Source organism: Lissotriton vulgaris, chromosome 7 (genome assembly GCF_964263255.1).
Source record: "Lissotriton vulgaris chromosome 7, aLisVul1.2, whole genome shotgun sequence".
NCBI classification, from domain to species: Eukaryota; Metazoa; Chordata; class Amphibia; order Caudata; family Salamandridae; genus Lissotriton; species Lissotriton vulgaris.
The window spans coordinates 680182955-680209247 of record NC_141695.1 but is presented as its reverse complement, the minus strand read 5'-3'; the positions used below and the strand labels follow the sequence as shown (position 1 = coordinate 680209247).

General features: G+C 44.0%; 1 protein-coding gene across 1 annotated transcript in view; it reads left to right on the top strand.

Moving 5' to 3' along the window:
- The window catches only part of UTP6 (UTP6 small subunit processome component), a 391901-nt gene that overhangs the window by 192990 nt on the left and 172618 nt on the right, over window positions 1-26293 (top strand). Inside the window, exon 11 of the mRNA XM_086930881.1 lies at window positions 16844-17025. Within this exon, the coding sequence (XP_086787007.1) occupies window positions 16844-17025 (182 nt within the window). The remainder of the gene's footprint in view (window positions 1-16843; window positions 17026-26293) is intronic.

Genomic DNA, 26293 nt, shown 5'->3' with positions numbered 1-26293 from the left:
CACCCACATAGAAGAATTGGCCGTAAGACTAGTCGGGATGCTTTGTGTGACGGATGGCCCCTTCACAGTCGTCTGTATGTTTAACTCATTGGATTCTTATTACTTTAACCAGCCTACCACGGATTTCCTTTTTTGCCCTATGACATTGCCCTATTGCTTTGCCCGACAATAACTTTCTGTTGCCAAATATCTATGCATACACCCCCTGCGTGGGATGTTGTGTGGGTCTGCCGTTGTTCTTTTCTCTATGTTCTTTCAAAAAAAATACTCAAAGATTTTACAAAAAAAAAAACGCTTTTCCTATGGAAACATGGTCCTAACTATAACTTCCTCTCGGCAACTGCCAGTACGTAATAATGCAGAGAGTGACTTTTGCATATCAACTATTTTAAGTAATAGGGTATTCACTGTGGCAAAACCTTGACATATTACCTTACTGTCGGATACATTGCTAATAATATATTTGTAAGTGATCTGGTAGTGAATGATTATATGGCCATAACATAATTCTTAGCCACTCTCTGGTACTTACTTAGTGTTTCCCTGAGAATCACTTTCAAGAAAGAGCCATCTCTTCAAAGGGCAGGAAAATTAAGCTGTAATTGTAGCCACCCCTGTTATGCTCATGCATACAACGCAGCAGCAGTCTCCAGGGCAGTGTACATGGGTTTATTCCTGGTGCTCACCCAACTGCAGATTGTGCTGGACACTAAGTCTGACATTCCGTCCTCCTGGGCCTGAAGAACAAATGCTGTCCATTAGTGAGCCAGTGTTGCATATATGATGACGTCTAAAAATGAGAAACATCATGACATTTGGGAATTTATTATTAGCTGTAGTGCGTTTGAAAAGTCCACATTACCCCATTTTGGACTCTAAGATAAGATCACAGGTGATCCTGACTATGTAGAACAGGGTCTTTAAGGACAAATCACAAAGGAAACAAACTGCTTGCCTACTCTGATAAACAACAAAGCTGTCACTCCTATAATTTCTAAGGCGCTTTTTATCTATGAAAACATTAATTTATCAGAAAATATATTTGCTTTCACAACTAAAGTAGATGTAGCGCTAAGTAAGAAAAAGGAAAAACACAGAAGGTGGAAGAAATGGAGATATGAAAAAAACAAGCTACGCCAACGGTTGTGACAAGCTCCAGTACACATGAAACTATTAAATATAAGATTCCTCACAGGAAAGTGCTGTGCTTAAGCTCCGCACTTTGAAAAGTGGGCCCCTGGAACCACAATAAGAAGGTAGGACAGGGTAAGGCAAATCACAAAAGAAACAAACTACCTGCGTACTCAACAACAATGGTTGTCTAGAGCGCTAATAACTTGCAACTGAGCCTTGTGATGTAGAAAAATATTCATACCATTGTGATAGTTTTGTATCTCGAAAAACATATTTGCCTTCACCTATAAAGTAGATGTAAGCAACTGAGTAACTTTAGTCATATACATATACATCAGAAAACAGTAATTCAAGATTACCGGGACATTCTAAAAAACCATTTAACAACCATCTATCTAAAGCCTTTATGTAATCCGAGTATGCCAATTGTAATAGCGGAATGTACTAACTGTTACATGTATGTATATATTCTGTCAAGAAAAACAATAAAAATATATTACAAAAAAAAAGTACATAGATCCAATATGCATCAAATTATGCATTCTGTCTGGAAACCTCCCACTCACAACCCATCCACCATCACACCCTCATTCATATTCACACATCTGATTCATATAACAAGTGTTACCAACCATATTATATGCAGAAAAAACAATTAAAATCAAAGCAACTTCAGAGACCCAAGACCAGCAACAAAGGAATCAGTTATCAGAGTTAACTTCATGCAAAGATAAAATTCTCAAAACAACAATTATCAAAAATATATGAATAATGTATGAACAAGTGTAAATTAGCTACAGCCGAAATGTATAGTCCTAAACATGACAAACAATTCATTTTGCATATTACATGTGTAATGTTCAGCTGGTGTTAGCTTTGTTAATCCACTTCAAAGCTCCCAGTAAGCGTAGAGGCACGTTTTGGTGGGAGACCCAATAGGCGGTCACACTCTTTTTTTTAACTTACTTCAGTAAATGTTTATGAACCTTGCTGTTTTACACTGTGTCCTAATTCTGTCTGTACTAACTCAGGTACACAGATGTTAGAGAAGGCCTAGAAGCATTTTCGTTGCCTCTGTGCACTTTACAAACAGGTTAAAAAAAGCACACACAAAAGGTTTTCTGACAAACATTTAGTTAACCTTAAACAGGCCATAATGTGTCTCTCTTGGACTTCTGTATCAACAAAAGGAGTTAGTTGGATGGGCAATATTTTACGGGGTCCAGTATATCAGCCCTTGAACCATAACTATAACCGAAAAGAGATACACTGTTCCCCAGAAAAAGACAAAAGAACGGCGTAACCAAGCGGAAAAGAAGAAAAGGGGGTTGGGGGAATCCCCCTTTCGGAACTAAAACCCTCACACACCCAGCAAGCTAGGTGTCATGCTTCATCATATGGGTTTTGCTCCTAGTCACTAGACACTACTGGATCTTTGCACCAGCGTGTACTGTCACCTCACTGTTTTTATTAAGGTGGTGTACCACACCAATAAAGATTTTCATGGATTCACTAACCTTTTTTACTCCTCACCACTTCATGTCTACACTTTTCCTGAAGCCCTCCTACCCACATGCACCAACTGGCAGGAAGAAAAGATCTCCGATAAAGAGCCCCTTTATGGGTGCCCGTCAGACATTGCTGCGCCAGTCTGACGAGGAGCAAAACCCATATGATGAAGCATGACACCTAGCTTGCTGGGTGTGTTAGGGTTTTAGTTCCGAAAGGGGGATTCCCCCAACCCCCTTTTCTTCTTTTCCGCTTGGTTATGCCGTTCTTTGGTCTTTTTCGGGGGAACAGTGTATCTCTTTTCGGTTATATCTCTTCGACTTCTGCACATTTAAATTTTGTACGTTCCTTGTATTCTTAGTAATGAGATTGAAAAAAGCACTACCCATCTTGGCAATTATAACATTTTTGATTTATGCGGCAGCAAATATATCTTTAAACTTCATACACTATATTTATCTACTCATGAGCTGGAATTAGATTTTGACTATCAAAAAAACATTAGCTGGTTAGTTATAAGGTGTTCGTGCTCATTACTTGATATTGGATGGTAAACTGCATCAAAACAATGATGCAGGTGTATGGAAGAGCACTCTCTCTTTACATGTACAATGTTTTTATGATGGATATTTGTAACCACAGATACTTTACTATGTCAATCTCCCTAGGTACCAGATCCAATCTAGACAACATCTGTGCAGGAGCTCCTGCGTGCTGATACACCGTGCCATCAGCCTCTGTCAATACTCTGTTCACCTCCAAATGTGATATCACTCAGTTGCAAATAGTCGCCACACCTTCCCTTTGACATCAGATCCTCTTTTTCCTTACACTTCAACACTGATCGATGGTGTTGCTCCTACCGTTTTCAACAAAACACTTGAACAGTGTGCAAAGGATGTCTCCATCTACGAGGAAATGTTTTAAACTGTGCTGCGCTTGCCGGAAATTGATATTGGCCATAGACCCACACAAAGCCTACCTTTGGTGTATGTGCACCAAACATTATTTGGAATTGTGATTTAAGTGTTCCTGGATGGTTTCGAAGGCCATAGGGGGGGGCGGGAAGCCAAACTCAATATCGCTGAACACGAGAAATGCATCTTTACCACTCAAAGTAACAGAACTGTGTCCGAACTAACTCTCATTCTCCATCTTGAAGTAAGTCCAAGATGAAATGAAGAGGAAGCACAAGGGGTACAAATGTGGTTCTTTGTCTTCTCAGTGGTCCCACTCCGTGGAGAGGTTCAACAGTCAGCCGTCTAGAACTGTGACTCTAACTTTGACATCCAATTAAGACACGATTCCTATCTTGGTATTGATGCCACCTGTGTTTCTGGGACCATTGCCGACTCTGTTGCAGTTTGCACCGTTCAAAGAGGCCATGCTTTAACCTTTCAAGATAGCTGTTGGCTCCTCTGGTGCGCCTTCCAACCATGGATCCATTGGGTCCTCCAATTGGACTCCCACCGGTGGATCCTTCCCCAGAGTTGACTGACCCAGGTACACCCTAGTTCTGCCATTTGTCCTTGCTTCGACCCCGCTGCCATAAGCCCTTCTGGGTATTTGGCATTGCCTCCATCCGCTCCAGCAGCACTGACCCTAAATCCTCCTCAGACTATGGTACGTTATTTGACTGTATGGGCCAGGAAACAGGCACTAGGAAGGTGATAGGTCCACACACTTGAATGTGTGCATGGGTTATCTTGGGTAATACAGATTTAACTTGTGACCATGTCCTCGGATGGAGCCAAGCTCATTGGCAAGAAGGTAGATGCAGTGCTGGGCACTTTGAGAACAGCAGAGCTACATCTCTCTCTTTAGGGTTTCTTTCCACTTCTCAACAGTTTCAACAGCAGTAAAATTCTGAGGCTAATCAATATGTTTTGACTATTGCCACATGCAGCCTGTTCAGCTTCTCATTCAGCTCGATTGTGACTCTATGGACACAGGAGGTGGTAGAGGTCGGGCTGCCAACAGATCCAGCAATCCTCTTCGTCTTGCACTGTAGCTGCCAAACCTCTTTAGTATTCTTGCCAACAACCCAGTAAAGACCAGTAGAGGGCAGGCTTCATAGCTGCCTCCACAGCTGACGTTCCATTACTTTGGACCAGTGGATTCTTCAGATTGTTCAGTATGGTTATGTCTTTCCCATTTTGGATACTCCTCCATACAGTTCACCAGGTTTGCCCAACTGTTGGCAAACTATGCCAGTATTTTCCCTCGGAGTTGGAATCAAACTCGTGCCTGAGGTGAAGGGGGGAACAGGGCGTAACTTCTTATGGGGAAGTGAGGCCAATTTTAGCCCTTGGGCTCTTGAGCTATGTTCTCAAGAAAGAGAAATTCAATATGTTGACACTGACTTAGAGCATGTTGACATTGGACACAAATGGCTGGATGGTTTCCATGTAATTGCAGGACATGTAATTCAGCATGATAGTCCTGCAATCCCACAGGGCATATCTTCACTTTGTAGAGGGGTTAGACCACTACCAGTTCACCATACTGCCTTTTTTTTGGCTGTTCACAAGGTTATGTCGGTTGCGGGCAATCTTCTCAGGTCTGCGATACACATATTCCCATGCATTAACAAATGGCTGCTGGCCTCTCGCCAGCTTTACTTGAGTGTCGCTACTGCCTTCCCTGGGATTCAACAAAACAAAATCCCTTCTGTGGCTTGTGCAGAGGTTTCCACTAATTGGTAGGAACTGTGTGTTTGCGGACGACATAAAATTAGAATGGTGAAAGAATGATTCCATGCACCCTGAAGGATATGTTTTCCCTTGGACCAGCTAGCTCGCAGTGCCACTGTTAGCCCCATTGTGAGAAGTTAGCCTGGCATATGTTGTCCACTATTCTAGTGGGCACCTTGCACCAGTCTAAACGACCCTTATGATGGTGGTTGTAAAGTCAACCTTATAGATCAGCTATCCTAGTGGTAGCATGGACCAGCAGTCTTAGGCTAAAACTTCAGAGAACATGTAAAGCAAGTTGTTTTACCAATTATCACTCTACACCCACCACCCTAGTGCTTCTGAGGGTGTAAAGAGTCCATCCTTGACCCTGGGGGAACCCTTGTTTTTAAAAGTAATCTGAAAAGTAAGTTATACATTAATTTCGATATATTGACTTGCTTGTATTTCAATCAAACCACATTTGAACCTGTATTCAATTGTAAATACTGCATAAGATTTTGCTAATAATTTATTTTACTTACCTTTGCCAGGATTGGTGTGGGTCTAGAAATAAAATAACATAACTTAAAAATATTTTTATACAAACAAAATTGGTTTGAGTTCAGTCTTTGAGCATGTGACATAATTTGCTAATTAAGGGTGTACAACAAATGCTTAACACTACCCTCTGATAAAGTCTTACTGCTCGTCCACACTACCACAAATGGAGAGTAACGTGCTGTCTAATTTTACATCTGCCTACCTTTGGGGTTCCACTAGAGGGTACGCACATTATACCTCAATTTGGTACATTATATACAGAGCCAGCTTCCTACAATTGTGATGTAGTGTTCTTTAAGTAGATGAGTATTTCAGGGGAATCTTCTGGTACAATTATCCATCAGAGGAATAAGTTACTTATCTTCGGTAACGCTCTAAAATTCACAAGTGGTAGTGCAAAGATGATAAATATTCCAAATCATCTTTATTTTCTTTGGTGATAGCATGAGTCAGCGCGTGCGTTTCCGTCACCACATGTGAACTTCCTCAGGGCAATTAGAATTCTGTATACGCCAATTTGACAGGTTGTTTCTCGGTTCCACCCATTGTAGGTTTAAACCTGAACCCTTGTGTGCATCAGGTCCTATAGGTTCAAATAGATATTTGTGAAACATGAGACCGTACCACGGTAGCTGGATGTTAGAGGACATGCAATGAGGTCCCAACGACAGGGGCTTAATACCCAAAAATGACCGATTTATTGCAAACATTTGCGAATTTGAGCATCCGATTCACACAATGGACTGGGTTTGAACCGACAATAGGTGGAACCGAGAAACAAGTTTTCAAGTTGGCGTATATAGAATTCTAGTGGATTTATTAGTACATGCACCCAGAGGGCACCTCAGAGGTGTCCCCTGAAAACCACTGACTGCTAGGGACTGACTGAATGTTATAGACTATCCTCCCACCACAGACAGGTTTCTGACCCCTACAGGTGAGAGCCAATGCTCTGAGTGCAGGAGCCATGCTTGCTCCGGCCGGAGGTGTTGTCACCTCCTCCACTCAGGATTCCTAAGTAATCAGCATGTCCAGGCAGGAGGCTTCAAATGCCTCTGCCTCTTTTGATATATGACCCAGGCTTCCCCACAGACAGGGAAAATACCACCCCCTGCCCGGGCCCATTTGGCACCATGACAGGTAGGAAAATTAGCTAGTCAGGTGGCGTGTTCCCCATCAGGCTAGTTCCACCTCTAAGTTGGACTACCTAATGTGAATACGAAAACCAGAATTCTCCAATCTTGTGTTTTTTTTAAAATTAGGCTTACTGGGTAAGCGATATGCCCACTTCCCGCAGATATCCCTTTTATTAAATCATCTCCTGTCCCGATACTCCTCTATGCAGACGACCAGTGCTCCTGGCACAAACTGGTAATGCACTGCAGAGACTCCTAGAGGAGTATGTAAAATGTATGTATATCCTGGACATGAAGATAAATCAAACCAAGTCCTTTGTACTTGTGGCTAGTACGAAACCAACAAAACACCCCAGAATGTCTATTGAAGGGTGAAATCTTGAGCTTGCCAATTAATCTAATTACTTAGGGATCATCTTTGATAGGAAAAACACCTGCCATAATATGGGGACTAATAGAGGAATAATAATGGAAGTATTGGAGGGCTTTTTAGATTCGTAAAAAAACATGATATAAGGCACAAGAAGCAATAAATATTTATGAGGCAAAAACACTATCTATTGCCTCCTATAGGCCAGCAGTCTGGGGTCTATCTGATCTATCAAAACTGCAGTGCGTAGATGATGGTTTTCTGAAAAGATTAATGGGTCCCACAATCTGTGTTCCTCCTATAACTGCCACTCTGAGCCGAGTGTTCCTTACTCGATCTCAAAAACCCTACTTCTATATCTTCATACTCCCTTCCTATCAACAGTACCTTTACTCTGTAGTTTGTGGGCAACACTACTTCCTTTTGATATCACAGAATGCCTACAAGTGTGCCTGTGTAATTCCCCTTCCCTTACTTCGACAGACGCTTGGCTGATCAAGAGCAGCAGCAAGCTATAGTGCCTATTTCACGCCTAACTTCAGTTTCACTGCTCCACAACTTGGGCTTCACAATAAACCCTACCAAGTTCCATTTGCAGCGTCTTCATATTCAACACTTCTTAGGGTTCTTATTGGACTCAGTCTTGGAGAAAGTGTAGCCCAATCTACGTTACAGGATCTGCTTGCTCTGTGTCACCCCAATTGTCACCTCACTGTATGCTCTGTCATGCACTTCCTGAGAACGATGGCCTCCTGTATCGCCATTGTTCTTCATTCAAGGCTTCACATGCACTTCCACCAGGAGTACCTTGCAGCGCAATGGTCTCAAGTCGGTGGGGTCACTGGGAAGATCTATGGTAAGGGCAGGGGTACATCTCTCTCTGCAGTGCAGAAAGAACAACTTATTCAAAACCACAGCTTTTGCAGACCCAATACCACAAAAGACCATTACCACAGCTCCTCTTGAGGCTTGGGATGCGTACCTCAAGGATCTGAATTTACAGGGCATGTGGCACACTCAACAACCGGTCTGCCACATTAGCCACTTAGAAGTGCTAGCCATTCGCGCAGCTCTGAGAGCCTTTTTTCAAGTTGTTTAGGGTAAAGTGGTCTCTCATCACGACAGTCTGCTTGACCACCATGTACTACCTGCAGAAGCCAGGTAGCACACACTCCACCTGGTTCTCTCATCTGGCCCAGATCTGGCATTGGCCACAACATTCATCTAATGGCGAAGGAACTCCCTAAGCCAGACAGAACCTTTGCAGACCTTCTCAGAAGGACAAATCAACTAGGCCCAATGTGAGAACTCTACCTCCAGGTCCTTCACACATACTTCCAGCATTGTGGCACCCCACAGATAGACCTGGTTTCCAACCCAGTAAACATAAAATGTCCAAGCTTTGCAGCCAGGTGCCCACATCCATAGTCCATGGGCAAAGCACTATGGATGAATTGGTCCGGGATAATTGCCTACACTTTTCAACCTCTCCAGAGGACTCATTTTGTGATGAGGAAACTCCACCAAACATTGCTACACCTCATTCTAGTAGTGCCAACTCGGGCCACGCAGCCCTTTTAGTCCACCCTCTTAGAGATGTCTGTCATCTGTGACGAGAGGCTTCCTCTCAGACAGGACCTGCTCATGCATATTCATACTCAGGTGAAGCATCTGGTGCCCAGCAAAATAGAAAATGGTTTGTTCAGTTCTGCATTTTCAAGGGAATTAACCCCCTAAAATCTAGTGTTATACCATTCCCTACCTAGAGAAAGACGGCCTTGCCTACACTTAGCTGCAGCCAATACACAGAATAGAAAACAATTTTCCCTCTTCACAATTCCAGTTGTTATATTTCCAAGGTAGGCCCGTGTTGCGAAGCAGCTCATTTCTTACATTGCCCTAGAAAATAACATTTCAGCTGTGAACCGTTGCACACATTTGCACGCATGACAATGTTGGATTAGTTTCTCTGAAACTACTTTGTTTACATATCCAGCTTCTTAGAACATTATCTCAATGCCTTGAACATCATGTGCTAGACCTCTCTACGCGCTGGGTGAAAAAGCGGTCCTATCTTCATCCACAAGGCGACAATGCTATCTACATACCTATAACATCGCTCATCTAAAGCGCATATTGCAAGGTTGATTTTTATTAGAAATATCTAGCATCCCGATGGATTAGCAGACAAGATACTTCAGTTGACACTGAGACGCTGAGAATCCACCAGGCACCGGTCTGACTTTCCATGAGGGGTGTCCAACTGGAGACCAAGATTGGGTCCTTCACTTTATCCCATCAGGAATGATATTGGTTCAATAAATATTATTGAAAACGTTCCACTGTATATTCTCTGTATATTTCTCTGAGAATAAGTGCCCACAAATGGCTGAGCGAAAGATTCTGTACTGTTTCCATGATTCCTGAGGAATCAGTGTTGTCATGTTCATTGGTTGCTAGAAACCATTCGCTCCCTGGTAGGTTAGGGGGGCTTATGGTGGCACTGGGAGCTAGCTGATCTATGGGCCAAAATATCCTGTTGGGGTGTCTGGAATCAGTCTTGACACCAAGCCCTTAGTTTGTGTTGGCCGAACAATGTGCTGGCCCTACAAATTTGAAAGAACTACACAATGCAGTTATTACAGCCTTCATGCTGGGTCTCAAGCAGTAACTCTCTCTGGAGTGCCCCCTGTGCAGTGAAATGAAATGCTACATTACATGTAAGCATCTGTTTGTTGCATGTAGTGCTGTAAATTTACAAGCGCTCTCGATCCTCCTCGGAAGCCTGTATCTTTTGCAGATATCTTGCTGTATAATTTTCACTGCACATTGTGCTCACGCACCTTATTATTTATTATATTATTTGTTAAATTTATATGGCGAAGCAGCTACCCAGAAGTTTCTCGGCGCCTACGGACCATTTCGATAAGAGAGAAGGAGGACAGACTCTAGAGGTTAAATAACCATGTTTTGAGGCCTTTATGGAACTTGTGGTAGTTATGCTTGTGGCGGAGTAGGAGTGGGAGAGAATTCGGAGCCAAATAAGCGAAGGCCCATACGTGTGCGTTTGATCCTGGGAACTTGAAACTTAGCCTGATTGGATGACCGAAGGAGACGCATACGGAGGTGTGAGTGTACTATGGTCCTAAGATAAAGTGGTGCTGTACCAGACTTAATCCTGTGCATATAGCAAAGGGCTTTGAATTTGGAGCAAGCTGGTTGTCATCCATGTATGAGTATATAGTTAGCCCAGCCTCTTCAGCTATAGTCGCCAGAGGGCTGACATATATGTTGAAAAGTAAATGGCTAAGTATTGAGCCCTGAGGTACTCCATAATGGGAATCATGGGGCTTAGAGCTTGCCGTCTGGGAAAAAAACTTAAAAAGTTCGGCTAGACCGAAAGCTCGCCAGCCATTTAAGTGCTGATCTGACAATGCCCCTAGAGTGTAAGACTTGAAGAAGAGTCATATGGGACACAGTGTCGAAAGCGGCACTCAAGGCAAGTAATCTGACAGCCACATAATCTCCAATATCTAGCCGTTGACAAATAGTTTTGGTGACTCCCAGGAGCGTGGACTCGGTGAAGAAGCCCGCCCTAAAGCCAGAATGAGAAAAGTGTAGGATATTTTGGGAGTCTACAAATTGCGTCAGCTGGAGGTTGATATATTTTTTCGAGAATTTGGAGAAAGCCAGGAGCAATGAGATCGGACGAAAGTTAGATAGAACTTCCGATCGGCATTTGCTTTCTTTAACAAGAGAAGGATCATGGCATGTTTCCACGCTGCTGGCACTATTAATTTGCTTAGTGAGGCATTGAGGAGTTCCATAATAATTTTAAGATTAGGTAGTTCCAATTTTTGAAGGGTGGAGATGGGAAAGGGATCTTTAGGAAAGCCTGATTTGATACTAGCTAAAATGCGGCAGAAGGTAAGAGTATCAAAAGGCAGCCAGTTATCAAGTGTATTGCCTTGTCTACCATTTATGTCCAGTGTCACGGGGAGGAATAGAGTCTAGTGAGGAGTCAATGAGTGTAGATGATGATTCTCCATTACTATTGAATTCAGAGTAGATTTTGTCAATTTTATCTGTGAAGAACTCTGCCAGATTTTCGCATTGCACTTCAGTTAGCCCCGGAGGCTCAGGTTGGCAAGTTATGCTTGAGAATTCCCTTACTACATTAAACAAGATTTTGGGGCTGTTATGAGACAGCAAAATGATGTTATTAGCATGCTTTGCATGAGCGCCATTACACAGGGCATGGTAACCTTTTATTGCCTTTATTGCCTTACTTATGTTCACATGCTAGGCATAGTCTCACCAGCTGTCTGCAATGCAAATCTAACTTGGAGCAATGTACACTAAGAGGAAGAGTTACACCACAACTACAACTTGCAAACATCTGAGCCCAACACTAGATGACAGGGGTATGATCAGATGCTTACAGGGTAAGAAGAATTATCCTTCTGGTGAATACACTAACACAGATTCCACACTGCTAGCCCCCCTACCTCCACCCCTCCCCCCCACACCACCCCCACTTCGGTGAAGTTGACTTTGCACACTTAATGAGGTTCCAAATTTGACTTCACACTGTTATTTTATAGCAATCTGCTGGTGGTACTCTTCATCTAAGGGAGCGGACAATTTAATGAGTAAACTGAAATCAGCGTGAAAGTCTGGCACCTCTATGCAGATCCATGTCATGACATCTGAGGTAGATGGAGTTGTGATATGGACTAATGGAGCCACCTAATGGTGCATGTGAGTTGTTGCAGATTTGGCCCGATCCATTTTGGTGCCTGAGAAGATTCACAGGGTGAGTAGTCTGCGGTTACATAGTGTCTACGAGAAAGCGGTACCGAAGATAATTAGCCAAGAGCACCAACATCATCTTATACACTATACGTAGAGCACAATGGAGAAAAGCGTTCCTCAGCTTACTCACTATCTCCGCCACCAGGAAATCCGCCCATGGCTTAACACTGTCCACCACACCTTCCCAACTCTTCCCAGCTAGAGAAACCATCACTATCTACAACAACGGCATTATCCTAATTCAATCCACAGACCGGAACCTTGACCTATTCGACAACTTGTTCCCCACTTTCAAAGAATATATCTCCAACCCTCAGACCCCTATCCATCTGGCCTCCAATCCTAACAACCTTGACTCCACAGCGCCTCCCACCACTGACACACATCTCCCCCCTCCCCCCTCCACTTTATTCCTTCACCCACCCACCCGTTAGTCACCTCACATCCCCTAATCACAGTCTTAGCTCATTCCTCTTCTTACATCCTCCCCACCCCCACCCCCTCTACCCCCCAACAGAACCCTGCCCTCCCATTCCCTACTAGACTCTCAGAACACCTTACCTCCATCAACTGCACGCCTCACAACAGGTCCTCCTCCCATCCCATCTCCCCCCCTCCACTACCTCACCTGCACCCCAGCCACCCCTAGCCCTCTCCCATCCAGCAACTCCCCCCCCCCATTCTCAGTCCCCACTACCTCACCTGCACCCTAGACACCCCTAGCCCTCACTCATCCCTCAACTCCCCCCCCCCACTCTCAGTCCCCACTATCACACCTGCACCCCCGCAACGACCAGACCACACTCACCCCTCAACATCCCTCCCCCCCCCAAATCAACCACACCCTTCACACCCAACCTACCTACCCTCCCGAACACTAACCCACTTACTAATACCACCAACCCCTGCAGTAACACCACACCCACCCTCCGCTCCAGTAACATAGATACCTACACACCTTCAGTACCCATTACCACCTCCATTCCCAATCCCACACTGGACATGATTATGTCCACCCTCCTCCAAGTCAAAGAAGATCTCCACACCCTCAAAGAGTTACTCCTCACACAACACAGACACGCCCTATTGACCACCACTTCCCCCCCCTAACATATCCCCCACCCATCCTACTCTTCCTCTCACACAAAACTTCCCACACTGGACCTCAATCCCCGCTCGCACTCCCACCAACCGCTCCAGACGCACCGTCACTCCACTTTCGGACCACGACATACGCACCCTTCTCAGCTCATATGACCCACTTCCCCAAAACCACTTAGCCACACCTTTCCATCCCCACAATTCACCCAAACCCCCTTAAGCACCCCACTCAAAACAACAGAGGCTCCGTCCCAAATAACCTTAAAAAAGTCCCCCTCACTCTAGAACACTTGTCCACCCCTTATACCCCAAAGCTCAAATACATGCTTCTCAACTGCAGGTCAGCCCCTCGACACTCCTCAGACATCGCTGATATCATTAATACACTGGACCTTGATCTAACCATTCTGACTGAAACTTGGTTAACTGAATCTTCTACACCCATCATGGATATTCTAGTTCCCACTAACTACCACATCATTAGACTTGACAGGACCAGCAAGACGGGCGGTGGAATCGCATGTATTTATAGGAGCAACCTCTCCGTTACTAGAGTCACCTCCCCCTCGCTCACCTCATGTGAATACTTCTGCCTAGATGTCATCAGCGAGAGCAAACCTGCATGCTCTCTACACATCATCTATCACCCACCTGGGAACAACCTCATCTTCACCCAACAACACATGGACACAATATCAACCTATTCCGGTCTGCAAAACACTAAAATTTTCTTTGGTGACTTCAATCTCCACTGGAACGATCACAATGACGCAGTGGTAAACAGCCTCAAAAACTACCTCAACGCTCTTGACCTCATCCAAATCTGCAACAGCCCGACCCACGATAAAGGCTCTATCCTCGACCTTATCTCCAAAGAGAACTCTACCCAACTTGGATCAATCCAACCCTGTGACTGGTCAGACCACCACATTATCACATTCTTCATCAATGAAAAAGTTAACTTTATCCCGGTTCAACCCACCAAATCCAAGGTCTGGAAAAGAGACCTGAAGAAACTGAACCTAAACTCTCTACCTTCCCACAGCTGCAATCTCCTCCTTCCCCCTACCGGTGCCCTGGTCGTTCAATCCTTGACCGACCACTACCTCAACTCTATGACTTCCATAATCAATGAGGCCGCCCCATTGCAACTGAAAAGAGTCTCCTCCAAAAACTCCAACCCATGGTATGATGGCAGACTCAACGAAGATAGACGGGCCATGCGTATGGCAGAGCGCACCTGGAGATCAGCCCCTTCGGCACTGCACCTTAAAATTCTGAAGAAAAAGAGAAACGCCTACTTCAGGAAAATCAAGCGCACAAAATCAGATTTCTTCAGCCTCCAGCTCGACCAAGCAAAAAACCGACCAAGAAAACTGTTTGAACTAATCAATACACAATCCAAGGAACAACCCCAACCATCGCATAGCACTATAGGTGATACACTAACCTGTGAAGACTTCTCTGCTTTCTTTACTCTAAAGACTGATAACATAAGGAACAATCTCCTCAATGACGTAAGCCTTTACTCCAACCCCCACAGCATAACATCCAATGAACCAAAGAACCATGCTACATGGTCATCCTTTGACACCTATTTGGAAGAAACAATTGACAAACTGCTCACCACACTGAAACCCTCTAACCACCTCACAGACCCCCTTCCTGCTAACGCTGTAAAGGACTTCATCCCACTACTTCTACTACTCTGGACCAAAATTATCAACAGTTCACTTCAACAAGGACGCATCCCCGACTCCCTCAAAGTTGGACAAGTCACACCTATACTCAAGAAACCAACAGCTGACCCTACTGACCTAAACAATTACCGTCCTATTACCAACATTCCCACCCTTGCCAAACTGTTGGAAAAATGCGTCCAACTCCAATTAACAAAATGCATTGATCGGTTTGACCTCCTCAACCCTCCTCAATCAGGCTTCCGAGCAGAGCACAGTACAGAAACTGCTATGACACATATAATTGATGACGCCCTCCAAATCCTAGATCAAAACGATTCCTGCCTCCTCATCCTTCTTGATCTCTCCTCAGCATTTGACACTGTCAAACACGAGAACTTACTCGAGTTGTTAAACACCAGAATGGGTCTATCTGGGACTGTTCTCAAGTGGTTCACTTCCTTTTTACATAACCGGTCTCAGAAATTCAAGAGAAACAACCTGATGTCCTCACCAGTGCCTGTAACATTAGGCGTCCCACAAGGATCTTCCCTATCGCCAACATTGTTCAACCTGGTCATGGAACCTCTCACCACCTTGTTACAAGCATCTAATGTACACTTTCACATGTACTCTGACGACACCCAACTATATTTGAAATTACAATCCCCCAAAGACATCAAACTGCTGAATTCAACACTCAGAAACACCCAATCATGGCTTGCCGATAATCACCTCAAACTCATTGCTCTGAAAACTGAGTTCCTTCTGATCTCACCTCCCGCGAAAAGCTCCACTACTCAAACCTGGCTTAAGCACCTAACTGCACTCAATGTCCAACCTACCATTGTGGACTCAGCAAAATCTTTAGGCATAACACTTGACGCCAATCTCAACATGCAACAGCATATCAGCAAGGCAACTAAGGGAACTAATTTCCAAATCAATACTTTGAGGAAACTTAAACCCTTCCTCCCAGCCAAGGACTTCCAAACTGCAGTACAAGCCCTAGTGATGCCGCGCTTAGATTACTGTAGCGTCGCCCTCTGCGGACTCCAACTTTCTACAACTGCGCCCCTGAGAGCCTCTTTGAACGCTGCAGCGAGGCTTATCACTGGATCAAAAAAACACTTGCATATTTCCCCTGACCTAAAATCCTTAAACTGGCTGCCTTTTGAGGCCAGAATACATCTGAAAAGTGCGTGCATGACTCAAAGGGCTATACACCACAGCTCACCTGGCTACCTCACTCAGAAGCTGGCAATTTCTGGTGGCTCAAGAAACACAAGAAGTACAAAGAATCTTCTTCTGAAACCTCGTAGATTCCGGAAGGAAAAAACATATAAGCGCTCCTTTTCAGGAATGGCACCCAGGATCTGGAACTCTCTCCCTCCAGAAACCAGACTTATCACCTCCACTACATTTTTTAAGAAAGAGGTGAAAGCTATCCTCATGGCAAAATTTACCTGAACTTGTACTTCACTTTGGAACTATTTGAGACTCCTCACCTTTGTAATATTCGTTTATCTGACTGTCTACTTGTATTATTGTTTTAGCTGATTGACTATGCTCCCTCATGTATCTACCCTATTGTGCTACTCATCTATTACCATAAGTATTCTTTGCTCAAAAGCTTGTTAATCGCTCTCTTGTTTTTCCTACCCCCGGTTTTTGTGTTTTTTGTAAAGCGCTCTGATATCTGCAAAGATCTTGTTCGCGCTATATAAAACCTTCAAAATAAATAAAATAAAGAAGGAAGAAGGTTCATAATTTGGACTACAAAGAAAATGTCTAATATTAAATAGAGATGTTAACATTAAAAGGGTAGTTGGCATTTCTGGGACACTAATTAAATACACTTAGCTTGCAGACTCTGCATGCGGACGACCCTCTGACTTGGGACTTCATGGCACGACGCGAATTGGAGATTGATTGCCTTCCTTTGACAGAGCATGCATCAAAACAAACAAAAGCATTGGATATGGATAGGAAGGAGCAGCGTTGCTATGCTGTTTATGAGGCAGCAGTCAGCACTATATCAACAGGTATGGCTATAAAAGTAAATAGTGCTACTATTGTCTTTTCCTGGATTGCATTGATATTTGCAAAACTTAACAGGGGATATCACATGATGCCTCCAAGCATTTTCAGTTTTTCTTGTAGTCTCATCCTTTCCTTTGTAAGTGGCATTACATTATAATGTGGGATGCAATACCAAAACACTGCTAAGAAAATAAACAGTGTCCTCATTCTTGAAACCAAATGGCATTCACATTGAAGCTTTAAGACACCTTGCTGAGTCTGTTTGTAGCAGGTTAGAATAATGTTGAGGTTCTTGGCATGTATCTGTGCAAGAAGAAAAACTGTTGTTGATCTTTTGAATGTAAATATGTACCCTTCATAAAATTAAGGAGTAATACAGTACCTCAAGATTATTTCTGCCAGTGTCTTAGAAATGTGATGCAAACTAAGCTCCGTACAAACTGTAGTCACAGAACATGTCAACATAAAATAATTTCTCTAACTGGCCTACTTACCATCGCTAAAAATTTGCTGTCGCTTGTGACACTTAGAGCCCGCCCTTTGCTTGCCATTTGCTCAGCATGTGCCTGCTTTACTTCCTCTTCGTGTATTTTTCCTTCTTCTGGAAATTGCCTAAGTACTACTTCCTTGCTCCGTGTCCTTCCTCTACTTTTGCTTTCGGAGTTATTTTTTATTTTACTTGCAGCACTCCACAACAGCGCATATATTGCAGACCTTCTCCTCCCACCTTTTAATCCCGCTCCATGTTGTTGCTTACACCCCCCCTCCTACATTATTGCTTGCACCCTCTACTTCCTCTTTGTTGCTTGTGCTGTCCTTCTCACCAATGCCCCCAACGTTGTTGCTTGCCCTGTCCCTGCTGCTTCTTTTTATTACTTGTACTAACGTTGTTTCTTGCCCCGTCCCTTCTGCATTGTTTTTTGCACTATTGTTGTTGCTTGCCCTACCCCTTCGCCTGACCACTCTTTGTTGCTTGTCCCATTCTGTTCCACTCCCATCCTGCGTTATTGCTTAACCCGTCCCTCCTGCTCCCTCTGTTGTCCCTCCCCCATATTGTTGTTTGCCTGGCTTTCAGCAAAGCTTCTCCGTAGCCACGCTAAAAGAAAAGACATTGATAACGCCACCAGATCTGACATATGCAATACCTATTTGATTTCCCAAGGGACTCTATTGTATACAGATATTCCACAGTATGTTGATGGACCCTTTTTGAACATTTAAATATTTTGACTTCCAAACCTGTGTGTGTCATTCTTGTTGCCCATCTTTTCTCATGGATTGCAGTCGATTTTGAAAATTATCAGTCCACTACTCATTTGAGTGTTCACTGGACTGAAGAAGCTTCTGCCACTACTTCAAAGACCAATTATCCTCACCGATAGCACAGAGGCCATGTTTTATTTGAAAAAGCAGAAGGGAGCACAGGCTTTCGTTCTGAGTCAGTTAGCTGTTTAGCTGTTGGACTGAGGGTCTCGAAGTACTGATCAAGAATTTAAACCAGTTATTTTGTGACCAGTGTGGACTAATAGGTCAGTTCATAAAGTTCTTGCTCATAATTGGTTGTAATCTCACCGACCTCCATGAGGTAGGTCAAAACTTGCAATTCGCGACTGGTTGCCATAACGGGCTTGGTGGTCTACTGGAGGGGGGGGGGGGGCGTAAGCATTATGTCTGTGATTACTTTTTTACATATTTTATTTTTGAATACAACCTCTTTTCCTAAAAAAATAGTTCACGTTTGCTATTTTGGTCATAAACCATATATATATATATATATATATATATCAGAATAGCCATTTGAAAGGGTCCCACACAATATGCCCCTTCCAATTAGTGAGTTCGTATCCATTTCTAAACCCATTTTTGGAGTCAGAAAATAGTTAGTAACTCTTAAAGTGAGTTTAGTACTTTACAAAAAGCATTTCTTTGGTCACAAAGAACAAAGAGTGTTTGCAACCCCAAAAATGCTTTTTTTTTGGGGGGGGGGGGAGGGGGGGGGCGGCAATGTTACTGATCTGGAATTCTAGTTCTCTACAATGGGAACACTCATCAAAGTCTTAAGCACTGAAAAGTCCTGACAACATGTGGGATCCCGAGCACTTTGTTTCTGAATATGTAGAAAATATACTTCTCTTTTTTTTTTTAATGCAATTTTTCAATATACACAAATGTGTTAGTTATGTCTGTTTATATCGGACTATCTCTATGGATGTTACTGGTTTTCTAGTGCAGTGACTCGTGGGATTTGTAGTCTTTTCTGCCTTTGACATGTTGGTGGGGCTGCTGAGTTGAGAATGGAGGAAGAGATCAGCATAATCCGAGCCTCCGGTCCTGACACAGAATATTTGCATACATGTTAAATTTCGACTCCCCTCCTTTCTTCTTTACTCAGGGTCACTCTTTATGTATACACAGTCATTCAAACCGCAGGCTCCATCTTGCTCAGTCAACCGGCTGTCCTTTTCACTGCACCGCAGCCCTATTTCTCGTATCTGCTGGGAAGTGTTCTCTTCCGCGAGATTCACCCTATCACCTCAGTGCCACGAAGTGGGTATATTCAAGGCAATGAGGGCAAGCAGGAGCCAATGGGGTCCAGATTCTCTGAGGGAAGGGTGTGGAGCTAGAATTACGCATCCACCAGCCTCTTGGGATTGGCTCTGCCCCAAATATTCTTTTTAAGACAAAGCTCCTCTATTTTGATTCTGTTCAGATGTGGGTCTGGAGCCGGTAGTTCCGGGCCTAGGCATTACTTTCCCTCTAAAACCTGCCATAGGGAGACTAAAGAATATCCACCATTTCGATCCTCAAAATGAAAGATCTGATTTCATTATTGTATGGTTGGAATGCCATTTTACGTTAGAAGAAAACGCCATTTCCCATGTTTATAACAGTGAACCTGGTCCCGTTTTGCCCTCTTAACCATTAAGAAAATGTAAAAACTTTAAGGCAAAATTCAAGACCTTTGTAACACAGTTGATAGTGTGTTGAGTGTCAGCTAGAGGCCTCAGTCAAGAAGCTCAAATCATTGATTGTGCCTAACTAACTCAACGGTTTTGGGAAACTGTGAAAAAGATACAGATATGGCAGGCATAACTTCTGAATATTGGGGATTCCTGAAGAAGCATAGGGCAAAAGGGACGTACGGGATGGCTATATCCTTGTACAGACAGAAAGCCTGGCCTATTTCATTGTGGAAAGTGTACACCCTCCCATTCCTTGTACTGAGACTCTGCCTAGGCCTGTCATAGCCCATATTCTTATTTATAAAAACTTCTATGACTTGTTTGAAGCTGCTCGCTGTAAGGAACAGGTTCTCTTTGAATTCCCTTCTAGCACCATTATAACTCACTAAAAGTATAATGGGTATTCCGCTAGGTTCTTATGAAATCATTCTTTTTTTAGTCTTGATTAATGTGCACAAATATTTATGAAGCAGTGAAACATGTTGACTTTTTGTAACAATGTTCTGGCATGCCCATTTTGTCTTTGTTCTTCTTGTGCTGACAGGCAATTGATTAAAATTGACTATTGGAGCCAGATACACTTGTTTTAATTAGTTCGAACTTTACTTTAGTATGGACTCTACATTGAAACTTCACCCTTTTCTAGCTAGGAACATTACAAAGGGTTGAGATAGTGTTTGGTGAAGACACCATCAAAATCATGAGCACCATCCACACCGGCTCACCTATCAACCCCTGCCTTCACTAAATCTTCAACAAAGCAAACGCCATCATCGCACCCCACCTCCGAAAGATCATCAACAGCTCCTTCGAGACCGCTACCTTCCCGGAGAGCTGGAAACACGCTGAGGTCAACGCCCTACTCAAGAAACTCAAGGCGGACCCAAAGGACCTCAAGAACTTTTGGCCCATCTTCCTGCTCCCGTTCCCGGCGAAAGTCATTGAGAAGACCCCCAACAGACAACTGACCCACTTTCTTGAAGAGAACAAATCCTGTACCCCACCCAATCCGGTTTCCGAAGCAATCACAGCACCAAAACCGCCCTCATCGCCGCCACAGACGACATAAGTACCATGCTGGACCATGGCAAAACTGTGGCCCTCCTCCTCCTAGACCTATCGGCCGCCTTTGACACCGTCTGCCACCACACTGTGTGCACATGCCTCCACGACGCAGGGATCCACGACAAAGCCCTGAACTGGATCACCTCCTTCCTCACCGGCAGAAACCAGAGACCCCGCTCCCCCCCCATTCAAAGCCACCACGATCACCTGCGGCGTACCCCAAGGATCCTCCCTCAGTCCGACCCTTTTCAACATGTACATGGCACCACTCGCAAACATTGCCCGAGCGCACAACCTCAACATCATCTCGTACGCCGACAACACCCAGCTGATCCTCTCCCTCACCAAGGACCCGGCCACCGCCAAATCTAACCTCCATGAGGGGATGAAGGACGTCGCAGACTGGATGAAGCCCCCTGAAACTGAACTCGGACAAGACAGAGGTCCTCATCCTTCGCTCCACCCCCTCCGTATGGGATGACTCATGGTGGCCTACCACCCTGGGAGCTGCACCCACTCCCACCAACCACACACGCAACCTGGGGTTCATCCTGGACTCATCGCTCTCAATGACCCAGCAAGTCAACCCTGTCTCCTCCTCCTGCTTCAACACCCTCTGCATGCTTCGCAAGATCTACAGATGGATCCCCACCGAAACCAGAAACACGGTCACCCAAGCACTCATCAGCAGCTGGCTGGACTACAGCAACGCCCTCTCCGCAGGAACCACGGGCAAACTCCAGAAAAGACTCCCAACGCATACAAAACTCCTCCGCACGTCTCATCCGCGGAATCCCTCGCCGCAACCACCTCACCGCCCACCTGAGAGACCTGCATTGGCTCCCAGTCAATAAGAAGATCCCCTTCAACCTCCTCATCCGCAAACACAAAGAACTCTACAACACCGGACAAGCATACCTCAACGATCGACTCACCTTCTATACCCCGAACTGCTAGCTGCCCTCCACTGACCTTGCCACCATCCCACGCGTCCGCCGAACGACCACCGGCGGCAGATCGTTCTCCCACCTCGCCGCCAAGACATGGAACACCCTCCCCACTCACCTGAGACGGACCCAGGACCTGCTGACCTTCAAGAGACTTCTCAAGATCTGGCTGTTTAATCAGTAGCTGCTTCCTCCTCCCCTTCCCCTCTAGCGCCTTGAGACCCTAACGGGTGAGTAGCATAATTTACAAATGCTTGATTGATTGATTGATGTGCATCCCAAATGTTGTATTCATTAATGCATACTGAGCAAATGTTTAACCCCTTCGATGCTGATGACAAGCTCAGCTCGTCATCAGCTACGGTGGTCGTGTGCTGATGACGAGCTGAGCTCGTCATGTAACATTGGTGCTTCCATTTTTCAGCACAGGGGAAAAATAACCACAGCAGCCAAGGTGTTAATAAAAAGACTAGTTACATTTTTTTTTTTTTAAAAGAACTTACAAGGTTTCTTGCCACCCGACGCAGCAGCATCGGGGCTGTGGACGCAAAGCCATCTCACGCATTCAATTTCAAATTTTGAGACTGTTGTAATGAGATCATGCTACCTCTTCCTGACATTGCTGCAGTCCCATTACAATTAAAAGTGGATCTTAAGGGATGGGGCATAAAGTAGCACAAGATTAAGGACTAGATTTAAAGTCTGATGGATGGAATGCAGTCTAATGGTTGGCGAACTAGCATCCACCAATTTATAGATTACTGCTGGCACAAAGGTGATCTCTCTACCTTAGAATCATTAACATGCATGACAATCTGATCCCTAATAAAATCTTCTTGAAGGGAACTAAATTGACAATCAAGAGATAAAGTTCTAAGGGCGTCTACATAATCATCAACACACTCATTAGCCTCTTGTTTCCTATGAAAGAACTTGTATCTAATAATACCGCTACAAACTGTAGGAGAGAAATGCCTTAAAAATCAGCAAACCTATCCCCACAAATAGCTTTTGAATTTGATTAAACGCTTTTAGACTCTCGGGACCAACACAATGTTAAAAAATTCGCTTTTTTTGTTCAGAAGACATTTTTCCTTGGTCGTCTAATGTCTCAATGTAGTTTAATAAGAATGGTTTCCATTCCACCCACTTCCTAAACGGAACTCCACTAGCAGGCCAGAATGATTGAATAGGATTTAGTGCATAATTCTGTGCACACATGTGGTAGAAAAGGGAGAAAAGAAAATGCAATACGCAGAGCTTGAAGAGACTAACTTCCTCCCTGTGCCCGAAATTACGATGAGTCAAATGTATTTGTACACCAAATGTAGAAATAAAATATGTGCAGGAAAGTAATGAAGCTGGAATTAGTAGCAGAGTCTTTACGAGGATTGCAGTAGAATGAATACAAGTGGAATTTACCCCAAATTGAAAGACTAAAAAAAAAAAAACGGGGTGTTGAAATCTAAAATAATTAAGAATTTGCATCTGCAAACTTCCACTGACCGTAATAGATGCTCGAAGCCAGCAATTCATATCCGCAAGATTCCACTGACAGAAATTGAAGCTTGGTGAATATCGATCTCCGTGTGAGCAAATGCTGTGCAATTGAATAAAGTTAAAAAAACAAATTGGCCTCACGTAGCGTGATACATCACTAGAACGTTGTTAGAAAGTGGCTCTATATATACTGGACCAGAATAAGGTACAGTGTGTATAGAGTCCACAATCCCCAGAGGTATAACAGAGGTTAAAGCCAGGTGTGACCTTACTCTCTAAAGTGGTAGCTTGGTCGAGCAGTAAGGCAGTACCAGAGGACAGTGTAAAGCATTTGTTGTACACACTCAGTCAGCAAAAGGTTTCACACACTTAAAGACTGAACTCCAGGCCAATTGTTTTTATATCAAGGTTATAGTTGTTTAATTTTCTAGAAGCAACAGGTATCAAAATATACTGTTCTCAATATGAGAGGTCTCAGATGAGTACTTTGCAGAAAGGCAATAAACTTTGTAAACACAATAGGTACAGGGGTTGCAGTAGGCAACCTAATTCTACACACAATTTAGCATTGAGCTCAATGGGTTTTCCAATATAAACTAAGTTTATTACTTTGTGAATTACTTTGGTAGTTCCAGGACTGGATCCTAGAGTCAGTCCTGGGGTCTAAGCTTTAAACAATTTAGTAAAAACTTTTAGGTATTGCAGTGATTTTTCAGAAATCTAAAGCTATTTTAAAAGTCCACACTTGCAAACTTTTCAACAGGAATCTGGCAATGTTATCCAATGGGAGAAAATTCAGGTTGCAGGTAAAGTGCGATCTTGTTACTTTTGTAATCCAGTACTGGGCTCCTGGGGCCAGCACTGGGGTCTCAACTTAAAACAGGTAAGTAATTACGTTTCAGTATTTCGTATGATTTTTAAAGAATATTTCTAGTTTTCAAAAGTAGACTCTTGGAAGATTTTTCGAGTCAAACCAGTCAATGTTATTTAGTGGCAAGTAAGTGAGTTACCGGTTTCCTGGTGAGTACTCGGCTGGCGAGGTAAAGGTTCTGGGCATAGACTCAGGGGTCCCCCAGGGTCAGGTAGGTTCAGTTGGTTCACCCTCAGCAGCGCAGGGCCGGCTGGGTGCAGAGGTAGTGAGACCCAATGTTATCCAATAAGGGGCAGGTGGCCTCCGGTTGGTGGCTGCTGGCTAGAAGGCCACGCGGCTGTGTGAGCTGGGCTCCTGGTCACTTGCTCAGGGCAAATGGGGAAGTAGAATAGGGTACAGGTTGCACTGCCAGGGGCACTAGGGCGGCTGGGTGCAGGGTGCTTTTGAGCCGTCAGGCGCTCAATGTTATTCAATGGTAAAGGTAACAAGCATTTGCAATGCAATAGGTCTCGCAACTAAAGAGATTTGGAGCTATTGGTATTGTAAATGGCATTGTAAATGGCAAGGCCTTTTATTTATGTGTTCGTTTTTTACAACATCAATAAAAGGCATTGTCATTTGCAATGCCAATAGGTACAATTTTTGCAAAGGCAAGACCTATTGCATTGCAAATGCTTGTTTTTAAAGCTCCTGGTGCCCCTTTCACTTTCTCCAGCTCCCAGAGGTTAATTTCAGCAGCTGTGGAGAGGCTTCAAGAGACAAAAAGAGAAGAAGGGAGGGGGAAAGTAAAGAGAAAGTGATCATAGAGAGAGGACGGAGAAAGAGAATGGATGGATGGAAAGAGAGAGCTCACATGAGCAGACAATATGAGTGGGACGGGTTTGAGCATGTGTGCCAGGGTTGCTTTTAGTTCCTCAGTTTGGCCCTGCACACCTCAGTTTGTATCTCCTCTTAGCGGGCTCCTTGTCAAACTTTTCCACCCTCCCCTTTGTGTTCCTCCTGCTCAGCAGCAAGGGGTGACACCACTTAAAGGGGGGTTTTGAGGGTGGGGATGCCAGGCTAGTCTTCCATGGTCGCAGGGCCATCTTCTGTTTCATAACAAGACTCATCGTCTGCTAGAAATGGCTTTCAACTGCTCACGGATTCTTGATGCATTTTCACAAGATCCTTAACAACTAATTGACAAAATTATGAATTTAGATGAAAGGGTCTTCATCCAAGAGTCTAGAGCTGCCCAGGTAGCAGGCAAATTCTTTGTCAAGTTAGGCCTTTAAGTTGCAGCAACAGCAAGTAGGTTCTGTTGGGGTAATATCCTCCCTCAAACTGTTGCTGTCTCCTCCCTTCCACACCAGAGCACACCCTAACATTCCATTCCAATATTTATTCTCAGCATTTCAGACACCAGCTCAGAATGGAGATAGAACTGGTATTAAATTTGTGTTTATGAATTAGTAGAGGGTCTAAAGGAATGTAGCCCCTCGTTGTGATCATACTAGGGAATTTCCTGGTTCAATTGTTGCTTCCAACACTCCACTTGACTTCAGCGTGCATCCAAAGCAACAGCCACATCTACCAATACAGTAGGGGCTACAGAAACAACAACCTTGGAGTGAGCAATGACCACAGCTGCTGCTACAACACTGACCACTGTTATTATGGCTACCACCATGCATATACAACCGCAGCAACTACAGCTTCAGCTGTAGAAGAGACCACAGCAAGCTACCACAGGTTCTAACTCGACATGGAAAACAACAGCAGCAACTACAGTTTCCAGTAAACAGGACCAACATCGGTATCCTCAGTTGTAACCAAAGCAAGGACAGGAGCAACAATAGCTGCCACAATAACAAAAAAACCACAACAGTGACAAAACTGCCAGCCCTGTTTGACTACAACAGAAACAACATTTGGCCCCTTTGCT